Genomic DNA, 20,979 nt, shown 5'->3' on the forward strand with positions numbered 1-20,979 from the left:
TTTTGTATATTTTGTTCTAGAGACGAGCACCCCTCAAATAATTTGGTTTAGGCTATTTAGTCATTTTTCAAATAACTGCCGCGCACCGCCCTGCGCCTTCTCGAAACCAAATATGTTCCCATTTATTACATTTAGTCATTTAGCAGACGCTCTTATTCAGAGCAACTTACAGTAAGTACAAGTAGGGTGAAGTGCCTTGCCCAAAGACAAAACGTCATTTGGCACAGTCGGGAATTGAACCAATTACTAGCTCCATTCCCTAACCGTTCAGCCACCTGACTCCCATTTATATATAACATTTTTGCATTGACGTGATCAGAACCTTGCCTAAAAAATGTTTTAATTGACCAATTTAATTTAACAGAAATACAATATTGACAGAAGTATTTGAGTACAACATCAATAATAATGACACATAATACATGAGTACAAAAATAAAATTAATGTTCATCATCATGATGCAGCTTTTCATTTCCGCTGGCTGCTACTAAAGAAAGAGTTGATCTTGCTTTGCGTTTTCCCAGGTGTCGAGACCATAGAGTCTTAAAGAGGAGATTCAGGAAAAAAAAGGTACATTAACTGTGGCTTTCTACTACTGTATGGTTGCAGTATTTATGTAAAACAATGTGCGCTTTCTGTTTGTCTCCTGTCACCTTGTAACAGTTGGTCTGAATTCTCAGAAGATACTGTTGATACAGAGTCACCTATTAATGCATCCAGCATCTCCTTGTACTGCTTCTTGTGGTGAGGTCTAATGAACAGTCCGAACGCTGGGGGGCACAAATGTTTACAAAATTCAACATCTTGAAGTTGCAATTGGTGAAGAAAAGAATTCACCTGTGAATGTATATTTCTTACAATGAAAAAGGTTCCAGTATGTTAAAGAACTTACTATCCAGCAGAGTGAAGTCTTCATTTTTTTCAGTCAACAAGCTCACTACTATGGCGACCAGATCTTCATAGTTGTCTGTCTTTTTATAGTTCTGAATGGCCTGGAACAATCGATTGGATTTGTCTAGTCCAATTGCTTTTTTCACATCTGAGATATATTTAGAGTATATTTGGCTTTTCTGCGTGGGCTGGACTGGTTCTTGGTCTACAATATGAGACCCATCTGAAGGGATAAAGGTAGGAAATACTTCAAAATAGAATACAGTTTCAGACAAAATCATAGACATTTCCAATCAACTACATTCCACTCTACAGTCTGTGACGAAACAGGTGAATGTCAATCCAGGAAGTCAAAACCTATCAGCAGAGGAATTTCATCCTGGAAACCAACCTGCAGCACTTGTGTTGTTACCAAGGTGACAGCCACCCTGGTTGAGTTGCTTGGAGGAGTCAAGCTGTGTCGAAATACTACTGGATGCAGATGGTAGGACACCCGTTGCCTTTACTTCTCCGCCTTGGTAAAAACACAAGTTATTCCTAATATTTGTTTTGTCACACACAAACCAAGAAGCTGTGAGAAAATATATCCATGTTTTCTTTGTACACAGGAAGAACGAACGGGATTGATCATCCGAAGTGAATCATAGTCCTCTTGGAAGTACGGATGTGTTCTGAATCAGGATTCACAAGAAACAGCAACCACATCCAAGAATGTAGGCCAGGTTCACCAAAGCTAATTGGCTGGAACAGATTGCTGGAGTATAATTGGCTGGGAAGTAGCAGCTCCAATAACTTAATAAACACGGCTCTGAGCTGTCCGTTTCTAAACAACTCTCACGGTGCTTCAATAGCATTAACATGTTTATCGGGGACAAAAACATTTTATACTGAAACAATCCTACCTATTGTACCTTTAACACAACAGAGGTTTGCCTGATTAAATTCACCCACTGAATTTAGATAATACAATATCATTTTTCTTGAGAACATTTGCTGTGCAACTCTAGAACAGACTTGCTCTTGCAACAGACAGGGCTTTTCATTTGAGTTTTGCTGTCCAGTGGTTAAAACAAATATAGGACTGCTGAAGCGTGCAAGTCCTGCTCACTCTCTCCATCTGAAGGCCCTTCGACCTTCTAATGTGACACGTAAGTACAGAGAATTGTTCATAACCAAAAAGGTCTTGACATTTCAAGTGTGATATCACCAAGTCATCCAAAGAGCTTCCCACGTCACGAAAACCCTCATGTTGCCGTGACTGGAATTCATTTCCAGTGATCTGCAATAACCACTGTCATTGGCAGAGTGATACAGATGAGGTTTTAGCCTTGGTTGCTAAGCAACACACCACCACTGACACATAAATAATTTATGTTACCATGAACAGTTAAATAAACCGACCTGTTGATCATTATCCGCTCCCACGTCAGTTGTAAGGAGGAAAGGGAACACGACAATATATCTCAATCGTCTAACATAATTCAAATGTTACTGTTGTGTAAACACTAATGAACTGCATACTTTGCATCAGTGCTTCCTTGTCCACCTTCGAGAGCGAGTGTTCAGGTTTGTATCCACAGCCCTGTCCGGTCAGTTCCAGACACGTCTCATGAAACCTCTTCTTATGATGAGGGCGTATGAACTGGTAAAAGCCTGCAACAATTGCCAAACTCTAAGTGACGGATATTTAATATATCCAAATTTAAAAAATAATTAAGTGTAAGCAATAATCTTTTTATAATAAAAATGTTTCATTGTTGATTGTGTTTGATTATTTCGTGCGTGCATGTGCATGTTTACAAACATCATTGCCTCTCACATGCTTCTGTCATGTGTCATGTGTCATGTGAGCACAGGGTAAACAATCTACCTCGGAACAGACTGTGTGTGTTGGTATCTGCGGTGAAGAGGTTAGCTGCCTGGCCCAGAAGTTCCTCTAGGCTGTCTGTCTTCTTGTACGTCTGCAGAGCCTGCATGATGAGCTGGAAATTTACCTGGCTTAGTGACCTCTTCATCTCCTCTAGGAAACCTTTGGCTTTTCCCGATTTGCTTTCCTCTGCCGCCTCCGTCACAAAGTTAGTCATCTTGAAGGAAACAGTTTTAACTAGATTACATTGCTTTTAAAAGAAGCAAGGGTGAATGTTTTCCATTTACGTTGAAATGAGGAAACTATTTACGTTGGAAATGAGGAAACCTAACGAGGGCTTTTTTTGAGACTTTGTCTCGTCAATAAAAACCTTCCAAGTTACTCCGATTATCACACCAGTAGGGAAGTAAGATGATGACACATAACGTGGTACTTCTCTAAGAACCATAAAAGGAGCGCAAGGTTCTGCCGACGTAACTTACCCGTTCATGGACCACTTTTATTTTACGTTTCCCGCCTCGGGATTCGTCATCCAAGCGCTTGTCGTACTGAAGAGATAGAGTTGACATGCGAAAGGCCTGTGGAAAATAAAATAAAAATATTTTTTAAGAATTGTGATCATACATCACTTTTCCCACCAGTGTTCTGTTTTACTGTGGAAAGGCTCAGAAGTAGCCTAGTCACTGTGATCACAAATGCATTACGGTCATTACATTTTCTAATTTCCTTTTCCCCCCCCAAATTTCAATGAATTTCAATGAATTAACCTGGTAGATTTGCTTGTTACTCCTGTAACAGGAAAACGGGGCGGGGGTAAGATTTAAGTTCTTGATAACCAAAATGATTTAACTTTGTTAAGTTGTGGACAAGAGTCATGGTTTATGGGGTGATATTAATGTCAAGGTCGTTTAGCTTAATTTCGAGCGTTCTAGGGCGAGGTGGACACATATGGCGTGTGATTAACATGTGACAAATGCATGAGTAGCGTGGGACGGGGGCAAACTAGCGTGGGACTGACCCATGAGGAGCGTGTAACAGCTACCAAGTAAGGCGTGTTCACACTTGTTTTTTTTCTTTTTTTTTTTTTTTTTTTCTTAAGTGCTGCCTTTTCAGAAAAGCGCTGGGTGACGTGAAGCGCCTTTCTGACGAGAATTTTGTAACCTGAACGGGAATCATATATTCTAGCGATACATTATTATAATTTATTTTCCTTTGGTTACTTATCGACAGCTAGCTACAATGGCCAATAAAATGCAATTACTTGCTTTAGCTTTGGCGTTAAGAGGAGCCATAGCCTGGTAACTAAGGTAGAAGGTTACTAGAGAAGGTACACTCGTACCTACAGTCCTCGTCCTGATTGGTCATCTGTGAAAAAGGCGCTTGACGTCACCCAGCGCTTTTCTGAAAAGTTGAGAAAATTGAACTCAAAAAGGCGCCGGGCTCAGCGCTTTTTAAAAAGGCGGCCGCCTTTTTCCTTTTCGCTAAAGGCAGCGCTTTTTTCTAAAAAAAGAAGTCAAGTGTGAACACGGCCTAAGACACCCCTGAAAACTATTAGCGCGTAATGACGTGATCACATGATTAGTCAACGTTAGACGAGCGTGTGAATAACAACAGAGTAGCGTTTTGCTGACGTGTGGGTTTTATGGTCAAACGGTTATAAAACGCTGGATGAATAACAGCCAAGTAATGCTTGGGTAACGACTGACTAACGATAGCCAAACGGGTGCAACGTTATTCAAACGTTCCACAAACGTTTAGCGTTATCCGGCGTTTAAAATTAAACGTTGAAGAACATGTTCTTCAACGTTTGTGTTGTGCATGTTCAAAACTTATTTGGGGGGACCAGCGTTCTCAACCTTAACAGACCGTAACATCTCAGATTGCATACATCAACCTCCGTTATATAAATATGGTAAGACAAGTGGAAACAATTATTTTGACAATTACCATATGCCTATGAATGCACCGAATCAAGGATTCGATTTCGGCCGAATATTGGGCTTTTTGATGGGCTTCGGTTTCGGCCGAACCTTAGAATTTTTTCTCACCCGAATCCGAACCCTACGCTTGCACTACGTCCTCTTTGCTGGTCGACACAATGAGGCAGCAGTTGATTACGGGAAGGTATTAACGTAGGTGGACCGTTCAGTAGGCTGAGAGAAAGTGAAAATGGAACTCATGAGCAGAAAAAGTGTTGTTTGGCAGTACTTTTAGTCAAAAGAAGGCGATTCAAGTCGAGGTACATGTTCAATTTGCAATGCCGATTTGTGTCGTAGTGGCAAGGACCCAAATCAATACACAACATCTCCGCTGTTGAAACATTTGCATATGAAACATCCAAAGGAAATTCAAGAAATCTAAAAAGGCTAATATTTTGGATATTGATTGGATTTTGAGATAGGCAGATGGTAATTGTCAAAATAGTTTTTCCCACTTGTCTTCCTGGCGTAATGTTGCCTATTCTTTTCTTTTTTTTACAGTAAAAATAAATAAATGAAAAATACACTGCTGTGGACATTGTTTACTTCATTAATGTATTTACTGTGTTAATTCACTTAACATTTGATCAATTTCATAATGTATATTCATTAGTACCACAGTGAATGTCATCACGTAAGCAAAGAACGGAGATTTAGGACAATCATGGGAAAAACCGCGTGAATTTCAGAACAAGGTCAGTCCCCTATATTCTATCAATGAGTATATGAGCCAGTGGAAGAATTGTGATAAACAGACTTGTTATTGGAAAACATTGTTAGCTTCGAAGGGTATATAGCCTTGACCTGCTGTTGAGATTATTAATCCTTTCTAGTGAAACATGACTCAGGGTGACATCATCAATGCAATAGATGAACCTTGCTTCTCTCTGGTCACCCACAAAGGAACAAGCAGGAACTGTGGACATTGCAGCTGTATTTCTGACAGCGGGGTCGGAGGGGGGGTCTCGGGCAGCAAAACGAGCAGCCTGATGATGCGTACCCAAGGCTGGCTACCATATGGGCAATCTGGGCATGAGCCCAGAGGCCCTTGGGCATAGACGCACCCTCCCCTCCCTGAGGTTTTTTTGGGGGGGCTACATCAAAACAGTTTACACAAGGCTTACTTGGCCCTCAACAATCAGAATGAAGTAAAAGTTTTGAATGAAGTATGATTGGGTGGTGGTGGTGGTGGTGGGGGATCACATGAGCTTCAGTGCTCAGGGGCCCTTTGGGGTTCTAATCTAGCTTTGTGCATACATTTAGTTATTTAGCAGATGCTCTTATCCAGAGCGACTAACAGTAAGTACAGGGACATTCACCCAAGGCAAGTAGGGTGAAGAGCCTTGCCCAAGGACACGTAATTTTACACAGACAGGAATTGAACCTGCAACCTTTTGATTAATAACCCGACTCCCTAACCGCTCAGCCATCTGACTCCCATCATACCCTCTCTTCCCCCGCCAGTGCTTCCTCGTCCTCTGCGTAGCGCCGGTCGCTGCTGTCCAAAGCGTCCAGCAGGCCGGCCGGCCTCCTCCTGCTAGCCTCCATGTCAGCCTCGTACTCGACACACAGCTTCGCCATGCCATCTCCTCCACCGGGCTCATCTGGTACAAGGCATTTTAAGTATATGTATAAATTAAATGATATATTTGATCAATATAAAACACACATAAAAACATTTTATTCAATAAAAGTGTTTAGTTGCACAGTGTTTTCCCTTACTTAACCTCCGTCTTTTTAAGCTGGGTACGTGAGAATCTAGTGATTTGGCCTTCTGGTTTAGGGTGGTGCTCTGAGAGGAAACACAGGGTGTGGAGCAGGGTGCCTCATCGGAGCTCACTGTTCCACAGCTCCTCTTAGCTGGCTTCTTCTCTGTAGGAGGCCTCTTGTCACATAAAACAAAAAAGTCAATAGTAAGGTTCTGATCAAAATGCTTTGGAACATTCTACAGAAATACAAAGGGCGTGTTACAAGAACCCGCATTGCAAAATGTCAGTTTTTCTGAGCCGTTCCTTTCTTTGGAGGAAAAACTCATCGCGTTCCTGATCATGCTTGAGTCACAGGGATTGCCAATGGTCAAAGTCAGAGGACTGATCAAAACATGTATTTGCGTGTCTGTAAACGGCGCGTCTGTTAACAGCGAGTGTCTGTAAATAGCGCGTGCCTGTAAAGGCCCTGTCCCACCATAACGTTCTGGTCAACGTTCTATGACGTGAGAGGAAACGTTGGTCGTTGTCAACGGTCGCTGGTAAGGCGCCAAAAGAACGTTGTGTGGACGCTGGTGACGCTGGTAATTGGTGGAGAACGCTGGTCGTGTGTCTGTGAACGGCGTGTCTGTGAACTGCGTGTGTCTGTAAACAGCTCGTGTCTGTAAACAGCGTGTGTCTGTAAACAGCGTGTCTGTAAACAGCATGTGTCTGTAAACAGCGTGTGTCTGTAAACAGCGTGTCTGTAAACAGCGTGTCTCTAAGCAGCGTGTCTCTAAGCAGCGTGTCTCTAAGCAGCGTGTCTCTAAGCAGCGTGTCTCTGTAAACGGCGCGTGTCTAAACAGAGCGCTCGTGTTGCCATAACAACATACCAGTTTCTGTGCTACTCTGAAGAACTGGGCGGCGTCCCGGACCACATTCCCGAAACTGTTGTACGTGCGCAGGTAGGGCCGTACCCATGACGACAGTTGGGCGCGAGCGTCTGTGCTTTTAAATCTATGGGTGTCAAACAGACAAAAAACATAAGCCCCTATTGCAATCAGCTGGATGTGCACGACTTAGGCATAACAGACAAACTAAAAAGTACAGTGACAACTAAGATACAAAGGAAATGTTTAATAATCTAAGTAATGGTGGCATTGAAGCATGCCAGTGATCAGAATGTAGGAATAAAGGCCCCCCAGGCTAACCTGTGGTCACATAGGAAGATAGCACCATAGTCCTCTCTGTGGCGGATCACTCTGCCAATGGCCTGGTTCACTGCTCTGTAGGCTTGCTGCTTATACCAGTCCTGCCCCGTCAAGTACTGGGGAAACACAAGGGAGGGCGCTCACACACACACACACACACAGACAAACACACAGAGACACACACACACACAGAGACAGACATCTTTTAGGCTCTAAAAAGACACAACACATGTATTAAGTCCCACGATCAGTGGAGGAGGGGGGGGGGGGGGGGGGGCGAGACCGGGGAAGGTGGGGGGGGGGGCGAGACCGGGGAAGGTGGGGGGGTGTCCAATCACCTTCACCCCAGGGACCCTCTTCCTGCTCATCTCATCCAGGAACTGCATCTTGAGGATCACCCGAGGGTCCATCCTGGGAGGGAAAGGGAGGCCTGTGATGATGACGGCTCTGCCGTACGAGTTGGCAAAGTCCAGGCCCTCGCTCGCCTGCCAAGCAAGAAGGGAGAAACGTGTGTGGGTTTAATTGATTGCCTTGAGAGGAAAAACAAACTGCTATTTTACCAGCATTGTTTGTTTTGTGGTGTTTATGAGCAAAGGTCACGTTGTTCCTAGGAAGAGGGTCATAAAACCCCACAAGAGGCACATCAGTGAAGTCGGTCTCACCTTCCCACGACAGACGGCAAAGAAGCTTCCTCCTTTTGATTCTGCGCTGTCCACTTTGTCATAATAACCATCAATGATCTACAGAGAAGGAGTAGAGTCCAGGATAGTCCAGGATAATGAAGGTTATCATGATAGCCACAGGTTGCCACCAAACATACAATAAAATGGGCAATTACATTTCTGTATTTATAACAAGTGCCTTAAGTGAAGTAAGTGTGTTTTTTTGAAACACAAGACGTTAAACTTAGCCGAAAGCTACAATTCTGACCTCGGTGAAGGTTCCTTTTCCCCTGGGCTCCACAAACATGGGCTTCATGCTCTCGATACGGTCCGCATGTCCATTGGCCTACAGGGTAAAGAGGGAACCTTGTTAGCAAAGTTCAAGTTCAAGTCTTTTATTTGTCAGGTACACAGAACAACACAAGGTTAGACTGGGCACTGAAATTCTTAAGACAAGACAACGCAAGCACCTGGCATAACATAACATATAAGTACACGGAACATAATTTACATATATGCTGAGCTTAAATAAGTGAAACTTCCTAAATATACAGATAGCAATAAATAATCGACTATACTAACCCTAAAACTAAAACTTCCTAAATTACAGATGACAATAAATAGTACACTATACTAACCCTAAATGCACATAAAACCTATTTCAACCCTAAGGCCTGTCCTTTAAGCTTTGAGGTGTCCGTCATGGACACATGGATAAAATCAATTCTCATTCATGAACCGATAACTATATCCACATAGAAAACGTGAATTTCCAAACCAATGAATGAATGTGACCTAGACCTGACCTTCAGCTGAACTCACCCTCCAGAACTCCAGGGTCTTGTCCATCACAGGGTAGGAGGGGAAGAACACGAGCAGGCCTTGAGGAACCACCCGGCTCAGGTTCACTGAGGTAGCACAGCCACGACAAAGGTAGAAGGATAAAGCATATCAGCAATTTAAGATAACATGCAACATTGAATATTGCTCTCATAATACCAGCGAAGCAACAGATAAGATATCATACGGGCTTGAATGTAATGTCACGCTATTTTAAATATGGTTTCACCGCAAAATGAACAAAGGTGATGGTAGAGATATGATGTCTGCTATGTTTTGAGTTTGTTGCTTTAATGTTTTGAGTTTGTTGCTGGTGGGGTGGTGATATCATTGCCCGCAAGTGTTTCACGTCTTGTTCCATTTATTTTATTACACGGCTGTTCTTAACGCTGTAGAAAGCTCCATTCACTTGAATGGGGCTTCCCAACTTTCTGTGATAACAGACCGTTGCTATGAATAACAGACCGCTTTCAAGGAAAGTGGCCTTTTTGCTTCTGACTCACGTCTTTCGTAGCAAGCCGCAAGTAGTCTGGTAACTTTTCAACCCCAGCGTACCCCGTTGCTTAGCGACGTCAGCTGATTTGAAGCCTAAAGAATGTTCAACGTCTATGAAGTTCAACGTCTTTGGTGAACAATTTCTCTGCTGATCAACACTACGAATGGTAACAAATAAATTGTAAAAAGACACACTGTGTTAAGTAATTTTGTTGGCAAGTAGCCGTGTAATAAGTAAGGGATAATGTATAGAACCCCGTTGTCATTATCGGGAAAATAAGCCCCTTCAGAGTTCTTGTGTTTCAGTGGACGCAGCATCGAGATCATAACTGTTCATGCCTAGCTACCTTGCTTACATTTATGCATTTAGCAGACGCTTTTATCCAAAGCGACTTCCTTTGCGACTTCCTGCTTGTGGTTCGTCAATTGTTCTTGGCCCCTTTTATAGCATCTTTGGTAAGATATTGTGGTTTTGAAATGTTGAGGTTTCACCCAAGACAAATATCTGATGTAAAAGTTGTTCTTATGTCCCGTATCTATATATGTGTTGAATATTAGCGAACCTCCAGCTGTGTCTGTTTGACACGGTTGTCAAGGTTACCAAAGTAAACGTTATTTCTTTAAACTGAGCTTTTCTCATGTTTTCTAAATGTCTTATCTTTCATAATAAGAAAATTATACAGCATGCTGTCAGTAATATCTTCATTTTGTTCAGAAACAATACTTGGTTTTACTTGGTATCGCTTGGCTCACCTAGACTAGAGCTAGTTAGTATGCAGCAAGTATGTAGCATTCAACTCCATGCTGTATAGCCCTGCTGCTTGTACAGTTTAATGAGTTATTTGTTTTATAAGCCAATTAACATTCTTCTGTATTTATTTTATAACATGTCACTGATACATTGTTATGTATTTTCTCCAGTTTTATCTTCTAACACTTTCAATAAACCAACGATGTTGGCGGAACATGTCTCCGGTAGAAAGACTGTAGCTTCCTGTCAAACTATAGGGACAGTATAGGGAGGACAGAACAATGTCTACTGACTGTGTTGTGGCCTGGCTTAGGAATCATGGTGGTTAAGATATGATGTCTTACCGACAGTGTTTCCTAAAGACGCCATATTGTCAGGCAGAAATCTGAAAGCATTGGAAAACAAGATCACAGATGATCACAAGCAGTGCATTAAGTCACGGATGACCTGACTGAAATGTCTGACCATTCTTTTATGAAAGCACAATGAAAACAATCAACATTTTCATTGTGTGTTAGAAAGCACCGGGGCAATCATACACAGGAACGGGTATTCATTTATTTGCCAAATATGCCTTTGTTTATGTCTTAACTGAAATGAATTGTATGGCATAGATTCCATTCTGTCAAAGAGTTGTTTAACAAAGCTGAGTCACGTTTTTGTGACTTTTCCAAAAAACAATAAACACACATGGATGGATTACCCAGAGTAGACTATAGGTCAATGTGTCTATGACTCACGCCCACAAGACATACACCACACCATGAGTCAAGCTTACTCAAGGTGACCGCTAAATGAGTCATTCTCACCTTCTGTCAAAGGCTGAACTCAGCTGTACGCTGTCAGGTCCTCTGTCGATCACGCTGACAAATATCTGATCATGCTGAATCACATGAGGATTTTCCAGGCACACAGGGAATGGTCTGTAAAAAAAAAAAAAAATTAGTGAGCACTATCCTGTTTTTAGGGTCACTCATTGAGAGGAAAGTGCTTTCACACTGTGGCAAAGGGAGAAACAGTTAATTGTCAAAACCAAGCACTTTGAGTTGTGTCTGTACATTATGCTGAAGTATTAAGCTTTCAAATATATCCATTTTTTCTTGTTAATTCGCTAGAACTGGTGTTCTTCTTGATTGTAAAAGATGTGCAGGGCCAGGCTGAACACTGTCAGTAAGCCGAGCTGACTGAGAACACACAGACTCACATCTGCATTTCAGACGTGAAAGAGGAGAGAGGAGAGAGGGTGCCACTGGTGAGGATGATGCTGCGGACTCCCTGGCCCTTCAGCTCCTTCATGCTGAATCCAGGCGAGAAGCACCAGTAACTTAGAACATTTCCTGGAAGGGGCCCCCACCCACACACACACACACACACAGAGAAACACACACACAGAGAAACACACACACACACAGAGAGAAACACACTCATGAAGAGATACACAAACACAAATCTTGTACCGTACGATACTCCAAGAAACAAGTGACCTTTGACCAAAACGTTACGCATTCCCTTAAATGTCATTTAACGTCACACAGTCCTTTAAATGTCATTTGCTTGTGTCTCCAAACCTGTCTCCAAACCTGCTCAGAAATCGTTTTCAGTGTACCTTGTTTTTTTGAAGACGAAGACCATATGTCATTGTTTTGTTTTTTCTTGTGATGACTGGTGTCTCTATGTATGTGGACCTGAGGGCACAGACACATACAGGTATTCATACTGGCAGAAACCGGTTTTCAACGACAGGTAAAAACAGTTACCTTGAACAGAGCCGTATTAGACTGCATCTGCGTTCCTCCACCGCCCTCTTGTGGATCGCTTGTGAACACCAGCTGGACAGAAAAAAAGTATAGAACCGAGGAACAAGATTGGAAATTAGGAGACTGGTTTAGAAAAGTAAATAGACACACACATACAGCCCAGATATCAATCTATATCATTGGTTCAGTACATGTGTCATTACATGAAAATTAGGGGAATCATTGTTTGTGTCAGGAAAAACAGCCATTCATTTATAAAAGAAGGTATTTGTCATTGCACAAAAAAAAACAAATCACATCGCCTACCTGAATGATCTCTGACAACTTCTGCAATCCAGTCGTGTTCATAAATATTCCAGGTCCTGGCAGAAACAATACAACAATAACAATCTGCGGCGAATTCTTTCCGTTGTTTAAATGTTAACAAAACATATAACTGTAGCTGTGAGTCACTGCCTGGACTTTCATTTTAGTTACCCGAGGAAAACAACGAATGCCTGTGGAACAGATCAACTTTCATCTAAGATACTCCCAATTATGTACCCACCATCACAAGGACATAGCACAACCATAACATCATAAAGATTGAAACATCTGACCTCCCATTGAACAGGAAGCGCAAAGTGTTGAGTGTCAAAGGCATAGATATATATAAACACTAGATGTCTCATCCGCGTTGCCAGACAACGGAGTCGAACGTCTGCACATGGCGGCCATCTTGCTACAGTCAACTCGCTCACCCATAACATTGTGTTGATGCTACATGTACTTTTTAAAGTACCATAACTTGCTAAATTTTCAACCGATTTTTAAACTTCTATTCTATTTCAAATAAAATAACTGAATTATTCATAAGTATGCAGTGACATAACGACATCTCTGACGTTGATAACAAACCAAACCGTTTAAAAATCGGTTGAAAATTGAGCAAGTAATGGTCCTTTAAAAAGTACATGTAGCATCAACACAACGTTATGGGTGAGCGAGTAGCAGACGTTCTAGACTCCGCCGTAAGACATCTAGTCATTATATATATTTGGTCAAAGGCGTGTGTGCGTCCAGAGAGACTCACGTCCTGACAGATATCCTGTGATCTGGTCCAGAGCTTCAAACACAGCAGTCTTGGAGTCTAGGGTAAGGTGTGCCTTCTGAAATATCTCGTAAATGAAACTAGCAGCAGACAGGAATCAGGTCAAAAGTACATCGGATTACAACCTGGCATTCCACAACGTGAGCGAGCCTTAACGAAAGATCCTGTCTTAAATTGGGTGACAATAAATTAAAGTAATGACCAACTACAGTTCCTCCACTGACTGTCACACACCTGCCAGGTTTGGTAATACCCTTCTCTGGAACTTCATAAGAATCTATGGCAACCTCTAGATCGAGTAGGATCTCTGCATGGAGATGGGAAATATGGTAAATATGTCAAATATGCTAATATAAATATGTTGTAAAGTATCAGACAGTAATTGAACAAATTATAATTTCATAACCAGAAACTCATTTGATCAAATGAATTGAAACTACTCACGTTTTATTTTGGCAATCGTCGTAATGTCCAACTTCAACCCTAGAATGAAAATATTATTAGTCACACATAGATGTTGATATTTTTAGGTAGGAATAATCCAATAATTCAAACCTACATTGGACATAATTCCAAAACAAATGAAAACTAAAAAAGGAATGTGGTTCCTACTATGTGTACGCTACTAGAACCATCCCAAATCGAACCTGAGTTTAAGGACTCCACATTGAAGTCTTGGCTGGCTTGTCCTTGGTCAGCCTCCTTAGCCTGCTCCACCAGAAGCTTGTCCACGGCGTCGATGGCAGACGCCAAGTCGTAGGGCGTCAGGTCAAACGACATGGACTCCTCACACATCTTCTCCTGCGACAGAGGACAGAAGCAGAGGAGGAGGGGGCAGCCATTATGAGTATTAAGACTCAAAATTAGCAAACATGCTGACTTTGGACCGTTTTGTGTCTGTGTGTGTGTGTACCTGTGAGAGAGAGGTGTTGAGCATTGTCACAGACACAATGGTAAACCATGATAGCTTTAGAACGAGCAGTCAAATCTCAACAATCCCTTCAACCCTATCGGCCTTCAACGAGCCGCAACAGGCAGAACCAGGCCACATGAATCAAAGCCTATCCTCTCAGCATTAGACTCCAAACAGCTATATTGCTTACGGAAGACAAACTTTGAAAGGAAACTTCCCTTCTGTAACGAATACAAAGTCGTCCTTCAAACAGAACGAGAGATTCCAGCTCCTGAACTGCAGTGGTCGCAGCAGCACATTCATGCATGTATGAAGTCATGGGTCCTTGAGGATGATATATGACTCTGCAGTGGCCTGTCAGAGCTGTGTGGGACTGGAGAGAGCCGACAGTCTTTCAGGAAGTTGGCCGCTGTCCAGGTTCTTCACAAAGTTTGGTTGTTTTATCGTGTCGTTCTGGGTAATGGGATTGGTGCTGGAATTGGATTATTTTGTCATTTGTAGTTATTTTTCTTTCGACATAAATGTGTGATTTTTATGGTCGATTGAATGGTCCCCTGGAAGAATGTTGATAAATCCATAAACCACAGAAACATAATGCAGGGAAGTTCACGTTGCGACACTGACTGGCAAGATTCACCGATTGACAATGCTTGTCCACAAGGGGGCAGTGTTCAGGTCTCGGCCTCTATGTGTGGGATTCTTGCAGAGTCAGGATCCTCACATTAGTGCCAGGAGAATGGCAAAGGGTGACTATAACGAGCACTGGCAGCACCGTCGCGTGACTTGCACTTCATCCAATGTTCCCCTACCCCCACCATCAGAATCACCGGGTACACACACACACACGCACGCACGCACGCACACACACACACACACACACACACACACACACACACACACACACACACACACACACACACACACACACACACACACACACACACACACACACACACACACACACACACACACACACACACACACACACACACACACACACACACACACACACACACACACACACACATGCAGACACACACACACATGCAGACACACACACAGCAAGTTTGTGGGCTGTGATGGTAGAACTGTAGTGCAGTGAGACCAGGCAGAGGCAAGGTTGCATAACCCCCCTGAGAAACAAGAGCAGAATGTTCTCACCGAGGCTAGACCAGGGTTGGGACATTGGGTACACTTGGAGTGGAACGTCCCAAAATTGGGAGTGAAGGGGGGGCAGGTCACATCAAACCACCCAGTGCTCTAACTGCCACACTCCATATTATAATTATGTTCACTGTTTACCACCATTCAGAATACAGGAGCATTTTCTTTAAAGTTGCCTGATGAAGACACTCCCTTTCAAAATACTGCTGAATAATAAATATCTTCATCTAATTCATAATAGTTTGAAGATGCGGGCGAGCAAATATCAATTATCAATGACATCCACAGCTTATGAATACATCAAGAAGTCTCTTACCACATTGTGCGCCTCGTCAAAAATGATCACTGCCCCGTTCAACTCGATGTTGTGTGCTCTGCGACTCTGCGGAGGAAACAGGAAGAGAGGGTGAGAGGAAGAGAGGGTGAGAGGAAGAGAGGGTGAGAGGAAGAGAGAGGGTGAGAGGAAGAGAGAGGGTGAGAGGAAGAGAGAGGGTGAGAGGAAGAGAGGGTGAGAGGAAGAGAGGGTGAGAGGAAGAGAGGGTGAGAGGAAGAGAGGGTGAGAGGAAGAGAGAGGGTGAGAGGAAGAGAGGGTGAGAAGAAGAGAGGGTGAGAGGAAGAGAGGGTGAGAGGAAGAGAGGGTGAGAGGAAGAGAGAGTGTGAGAGGAAGAGAGGGTGAGAGGAAGAGAGGGTGAGAGGAAGAGAGGAAGAGAGGGTGAGAGGAAGAGAGGGTGAGAGGAACATACACACGTGAGGGGACAAGATGGTTCAGGATAATGCATCTCCATTTGGGACTAGGGGGCTAGGCTAGGCTCAAAACGAGAGAGAACATTCAAATACATCATGACACATCTTTATTGATTATAATATGGGCTCATTGAAGTTTCTGCACTGCCATCAGAAATGCTGACATAGGGCGTCTGCTAAATGACTAAATAAACTAAATAAACTAAGTAAACTGTGCATCTCACCTTTGGGTCCAGGAGGTAGTTGTAAGGCATGAATATGATGTCTGCCTGCTGTTTCAAAGACCGAGATAGGTAGTAAGGACAAACCCTAGTGAAACAAAGCAAACATCAGTAAAAGAAAGTTGATTAACCATTTAGTCAAACTGTCACGGGGGGTTTATACGTAAAATAATGAATACTACCTTGGGTATATATTTGTTAGGAAGGGATTTTAAGGGAGAAAAAAAAGCTTTGGTTCAAATAGTAAACTTGATTTTCTAACGTAATGTAACATTGAATAGGTCAAGGACAGTTTAGTCGCGAAAAATTCATGGTGAATAAAATATGGAGGCAATTTAACATAACGTGATGGAAAATTACAGAATCCAATTTACAGCCTTATAAAACATTTTAAAAAAATAAATAAAAAAAGAGTGCCTTCGGTGCCTCAATCCCTAAACTCTGCACTGCGAAGCAAATTAATTCATAAACATGCATCATCCAGCATCCCTGGTTGTTCTGGGCTGCTAGTGTGGGTGTCACTTCAGAGGGAATCCAGAACGATGATATATCTGATGGCTCCAGCTATAACTCAAAGCCTTATCAGGCAAACATCAGCTACCACTGCCTGCACTCGCAGGTTCAACACCCCAGAGACTTCAATATTCTAATGTGCCCTCCACCAGCTCGGCTAAATGTACCCGTTAGTAGCAGTTGCTGGAAATGTTTAGAGGTTTGTTTTGTGGAGGAAAAAATACAATAGTGTCAGACCTCTGTTTGCTGCCAGCTTTCACCAAGTCCTCCACATCCAGAATGGAATTTACAAACTCTTTGTCCGTGCTTTTCTCTGGAGGGACAACAAAGAAAATCCAATCAACTCAGTCTCTATTAGAACGTACATGCATACCAACTGTAAGATTACATAAATATCCATATATTAGATTTACTGGAACTGTTTGGTGTCTGTGTTGCTGTGCAGTAGGTTTAGAGTAGAGCATTGAGGACTAGACAATGGACAGTAGACACACTGTGTGTCTGAAAGTCAGTCCCTGGGCATGGATCACACATAAATACCTTCCACGTTATTGTAGAAGACGCAGGACCGGGTGGAGATCTTGGACCTGCACATGTGAACCTGCAGAAACATGGCCGTTTCAATCAGGACTACACTGCAGAACCACGATTACATCCAACATTTCATTTATTATACAGATGCTTTTATTTAAAGTGACATACATGTAGTGCAGAAAGCACAGCAGAAGATGAAGGATCAAATGATGCATAGAGATCTTGCTTCTTAGCTTAGCCAGATCAAACTGAGGAAAACATCAAGTAGGATCCTACAGAATAGATGTTTTGGTAACATCCTGACATCCATTATAAAACCATCCAACCATCAGGAGTTGACAAAGCTTGCTGTGTGTCCACCCATTAGAGCTGACATCCGGTAATCTCCCTCCGCCTCCACAGCGCTTTTGGACAGGGTGATTAAACACAAGCTGGGCTCATCTCCCTCCCTCCCGCTCCTCTCGAACGTACCTTAATGTGGTTGCTCTCCTGTCGCATCACCTCTGGGTTGATGCAGAGCTGTTCCCTGGATCCTAACACACACACCTTGGGCCTGGGGGGGGGAGGCCACACGACAACAACAAAACTTAGATTACTTGCTATTTTATACACACAGACACACACACACAGACAGACAAGCACAATCCTACATCCGGAGTAGACAGGATGTGTTTTTACTTCCACAGCAGCAGGTCACGAGCCATCCAGACAAACCTGTCTCTATTGAAGTTGGAATTTTCCTTAAAACAAAACTAAATGTTTGATTGTATTGTCATCTTTCATTACTACAAAAATAATCTGAATAGAATGATTTAATTACATTTCCATTATTTATTTATCTTCAGCCTTTTCATAACCAACACAGTTTGAGATTGCTGCCTAACATTACTTGCTATTTTATCTGTGTGTGCGTGTGGAGGGGGCAGAAACACATATGGATACAGAGAAGTGTTATTTGGGAAAAATAGCAGCAAACTCATATGAGTATTATCATAGTGCTGTTTCTCTCCTGGAGAACAGGTTAGACAGTAAGGCTCACCTGTACGAGGTGTTCTTTAACTCGTTGATGACTTGAGTCAGCTGAGAGTGTGTCCTGGATGCATAGATGATCTTCGGAATGTCAGTATAGTAAGCTGCAGAGTTCAAAAGACAACGATCAAACAACATCTTGCGTTTTCTTTGAAATCAATAAAGTCAAGTTCAATTGAACACTTGACATTTTATGTTTCAAGACTTACTAAAGCTTCCCTGATGGCAACTTATATTTTATTTTATTGTATATTTTATTTTAATTGTATTCCACTTAGTATTGCTAGTTTACGTATCCTTAGTATAGTTAGACCATATATCTAAATTTAAGATTCCTATATGTTTATTGTATGCACCTTCCTGCCAAAGCAAATTCCTTGTCTGTGCAAACTTTCATGGCGAATAAATCTCTTTCTGATTTCTGATTCTGAGGTTGAAACCTTTTTAAAATAATCTAATCTCAAATTATGGTTAAATCAGACAAATAATTGAAATGCCAACTGAAGCAACAACAATACGAACAGATCAACAGCAGTGATATGACATAATTAAAACGTGATTTTCCAGAAAGGAACAGATGCCAAGTGTGTGAGATGCCCATACTCGGTGTGTCGCCATCTGTTGCTGCAGTACCCCATGATGACAAGGGTCTGTCGGGGAACAGCTCTGCTCCTTTCAGCTTCTCTGCTATCTTGCGCGCAGAGATGGAGTCTTTGAAATGGTCTCTCCAGGCCAGTGTGGAACACAGAAGACACAGTGTTTTACCAGTACCCGTCGGACTCTCCAAAACGCCATTCTGTTTCTGAAATATGGATAGATATGCGGATTAATAATCAAATGTACCTTGACAGATTCAACTACAACGGCTTCTATCAAGATCACATGTTGAATTAAAGCAGGTGGCCATGATAGGGCACTGTGTCAAATGATGATATGCACATTTTGACGTGTAGCCAAGTTAATGAGTGGACTCAGCCCACATCATTCCTGTCCATATGGACGGGATTGCCCAACTAGCCAGTAAACTAGAACCCTTGACAGCACTTCGGGAAAGCTTCAGGAGCTATGCTGCTACTTGCTCGTGGCTAGTAGCTAGTAAACTTTTATCAAAACTAATTGGGATTATTGACACGTATAGGTAATGTACCGGCAAGGTAGCTAATTTTTCACCTAGTTATTAGCTAAGCTAGACTAATTAGCTAACCTTCGGAAGCTTCCTTGAAAAGAACACTTACATTTTGTAGACACTCAATCACTTTGCTCATGTACTCCTTTTGGCATTCATACGGATCAAAAGGGAAATCCACAGTTATCCCTTTCACTGTCAGCGGAGGCATCGTGCAACGCCAGTCAACTACCTTTCAGTGTTTTTCTGATTACAGCGGCTAGTAGGCTACTGATCTTGCTAGCTACTACTGTACTGGTTTGTTAGCTAGCTAGCAACAACACAAATACAAAGACTGACACCAACTCGGCAGCAACGTCTAGCTAGCTCGTTGGTGTGCACTAATATTGCAACAAACTGTTTGACATACGAGGATTAACCCACTGAAATTGCTAAAGTATGTAGATAGTTACGCATGTTTCCCTAAATTGCAATGCAACTTGAAACAATGTTGACACATGCCACAACTTTCATGCTTGGCGCGAGCTCCTTCGTGCCTGTCATGCGCAGTTGATCATACCGATTGAAAACTGATTTTCTGTGTTCATTTTTTCACAAAATAGCTGCTTCTCTATAAAGTAGCCTAGGGGAGAGGACCATCAAAACTTCAGCATTTTAGAAAATGCCTTTAATCTTTATCATGTGAGGTTTTTACATAACTTGTCTACAACCTGTAAATGTGTTTATGCAAGTTATTCACTTGAAGTAGGTATAGTTTCTTCGTAAGTCATAACATCAGAGAGAGAGAGAGAGAGAGAGAGAGAGAGAGAGGGAGGTAAGCTACATTTAATGTAGAATTACTGGAAGAGAGTACAGTATTTCCAGGTTATAAATTAGACTAGAACGCTGAAATGATCAAAAGACCTTCAGGCATAATTTATTCGTCAAACACATCAATCCCAAGAAACCTGCTGAAACTAGGTCAGACATGAAAACGAGCACCTTCTTAATGACAAGACTATTTTTCTCGTGCCGATAAGATATTTGGTTTATCTGAACATGATGTGCAATTACTGTACTTATTGTAGTAGCCAATGCATATCAGTGAGGTGGTTAAAAAACATCAGTGATTCCAACCAGCTTGACACACTAATCTTCAGAAAGGGTAGCCTAGCCCACAATAAAGAGGCTCCGTATCCATGCAACAAAACGTATTAAAATGTGTGAGGATTCCATCAATCAATGTTGATATGAGAGGGAAACTAAGACCCCCAACTCCCTTGTTTCTCCTCATCCCAACAGTCCAAGAACAAGATTGATGTCTTCTATTACACGTGACCTACTTTAATCTTCTAGAATTTTCCATTCCAACCTTCTTGCCTTTGACATTCCATAACACATACTGTAATTTCAAAACAATATTTTATTGTGTTTATTTATCTGACCATCTACTGTATTGTTATCATCCCAGAGTTATCCCCAACATAGTCCAGTGGAGAAATGCTAAGTGTGTTGTTTGGATATTGAT

General features: G+C 42.1%; 1 protein-coding gene across 2 annotated transcripts; it reads right to left on the reverse strand.

Annotated features, from left to right (window-relative positions):
- Positions 1-451: 451 nt before the first annotated feature.
- Positions 452-20,002, reverse strand: rtel1 (regulator of telomere elongation helicase 1). Of its 2 annotated transcripts, none has more exons than XM_047037403.1 (33): positions 19,582-20,002; positions 18,950-19,148; positions 18,357-18,450; positions 17,789-17,870; positions 17,324-17,384; positions 17,021-17,096; positions 16,274-16,358; positions 15,622-15,687; positions 13,876-14,029; positions 13,673-13,711; positions 13,463-13,535; positions 13,211-13,308; positions 12,445-12,500; positions 12,139-12,210; positions 11,988-12,066; positions 11,586-11,718; positions 11,191-11,304; positions 10,726-10,766; positions 9,118-9,203; positions 8,564-8,641; positions 8,296-8,373; positions 7,972-8,118; positions 7,634-7,749; positions 7,316-7,439; positions 6,460-6,622; positions 6,184-6,341; positions 3,241-3,336; positions 2,762-2,954; positions 2,413-2,544; positions 1,283-1,405; positions 893-1,114; positions 654-770; positions 452-542 (listed from the first exon to the last, which is right to left on the reverse strand). In XM_047037403.1, exons 1-33 carry the CDS (start codon positions 19,681-19,683, stop codon positions 469-471), a joined length of 3,531 nt encoding a protein of 1,176 aa, XP_046893359.1. In that variant the 5' UTR covers positions 19,684-20,002; the 3' UTR covers positions 452-468. The 2 variants fall into 2 exon arrangements, with proteins under 2 accessions (XP_046893359.1, XP_046893353.1); XM_047037397.1 differs by having other exon boundaries at positions 2,762-2,975.
- Positions 20,003-20,979: the final 977 nt, after the last annotated feature.

Source organism: Hypomesus transpacificus, chromosome 2, assembly GCF_021917145.1.
Source record: "Hypomesus transpacificus isolate Combined female chromosome 2, fHypTra1, whole genome shotgun sequence".
Classification (NCBI taxonomy): Eukaryota; Metazoa; Chordata; class Actinopteri; order Osmeriformes; family Osmeridae; genus Hypomesus; species Hypomesus transpacificus.

Coding starts and splice junctions, on each gene's coding strand:
- rtel1 (XM_047037397.1), bottom strand. CDS start 19,683: ATGCCTCCGCTGACAGTGAAAGGGATAACTGTGGATTTCCCTTTTGAT. Junction 13,536..13,672: donor GACGATTGCCAAAATAAAAC/GTGAGTAGTTTC, acceptor ATCTCCATGCAG/AGATCCTACTCGATCTAGAG. Junction 13,309..13,462: donor GGTATTACCAAACCTGGCAG/GTGTGTGACAGT, acceptor GTCTGCTGCTAG/TTTCATTTACGAGATATTTC.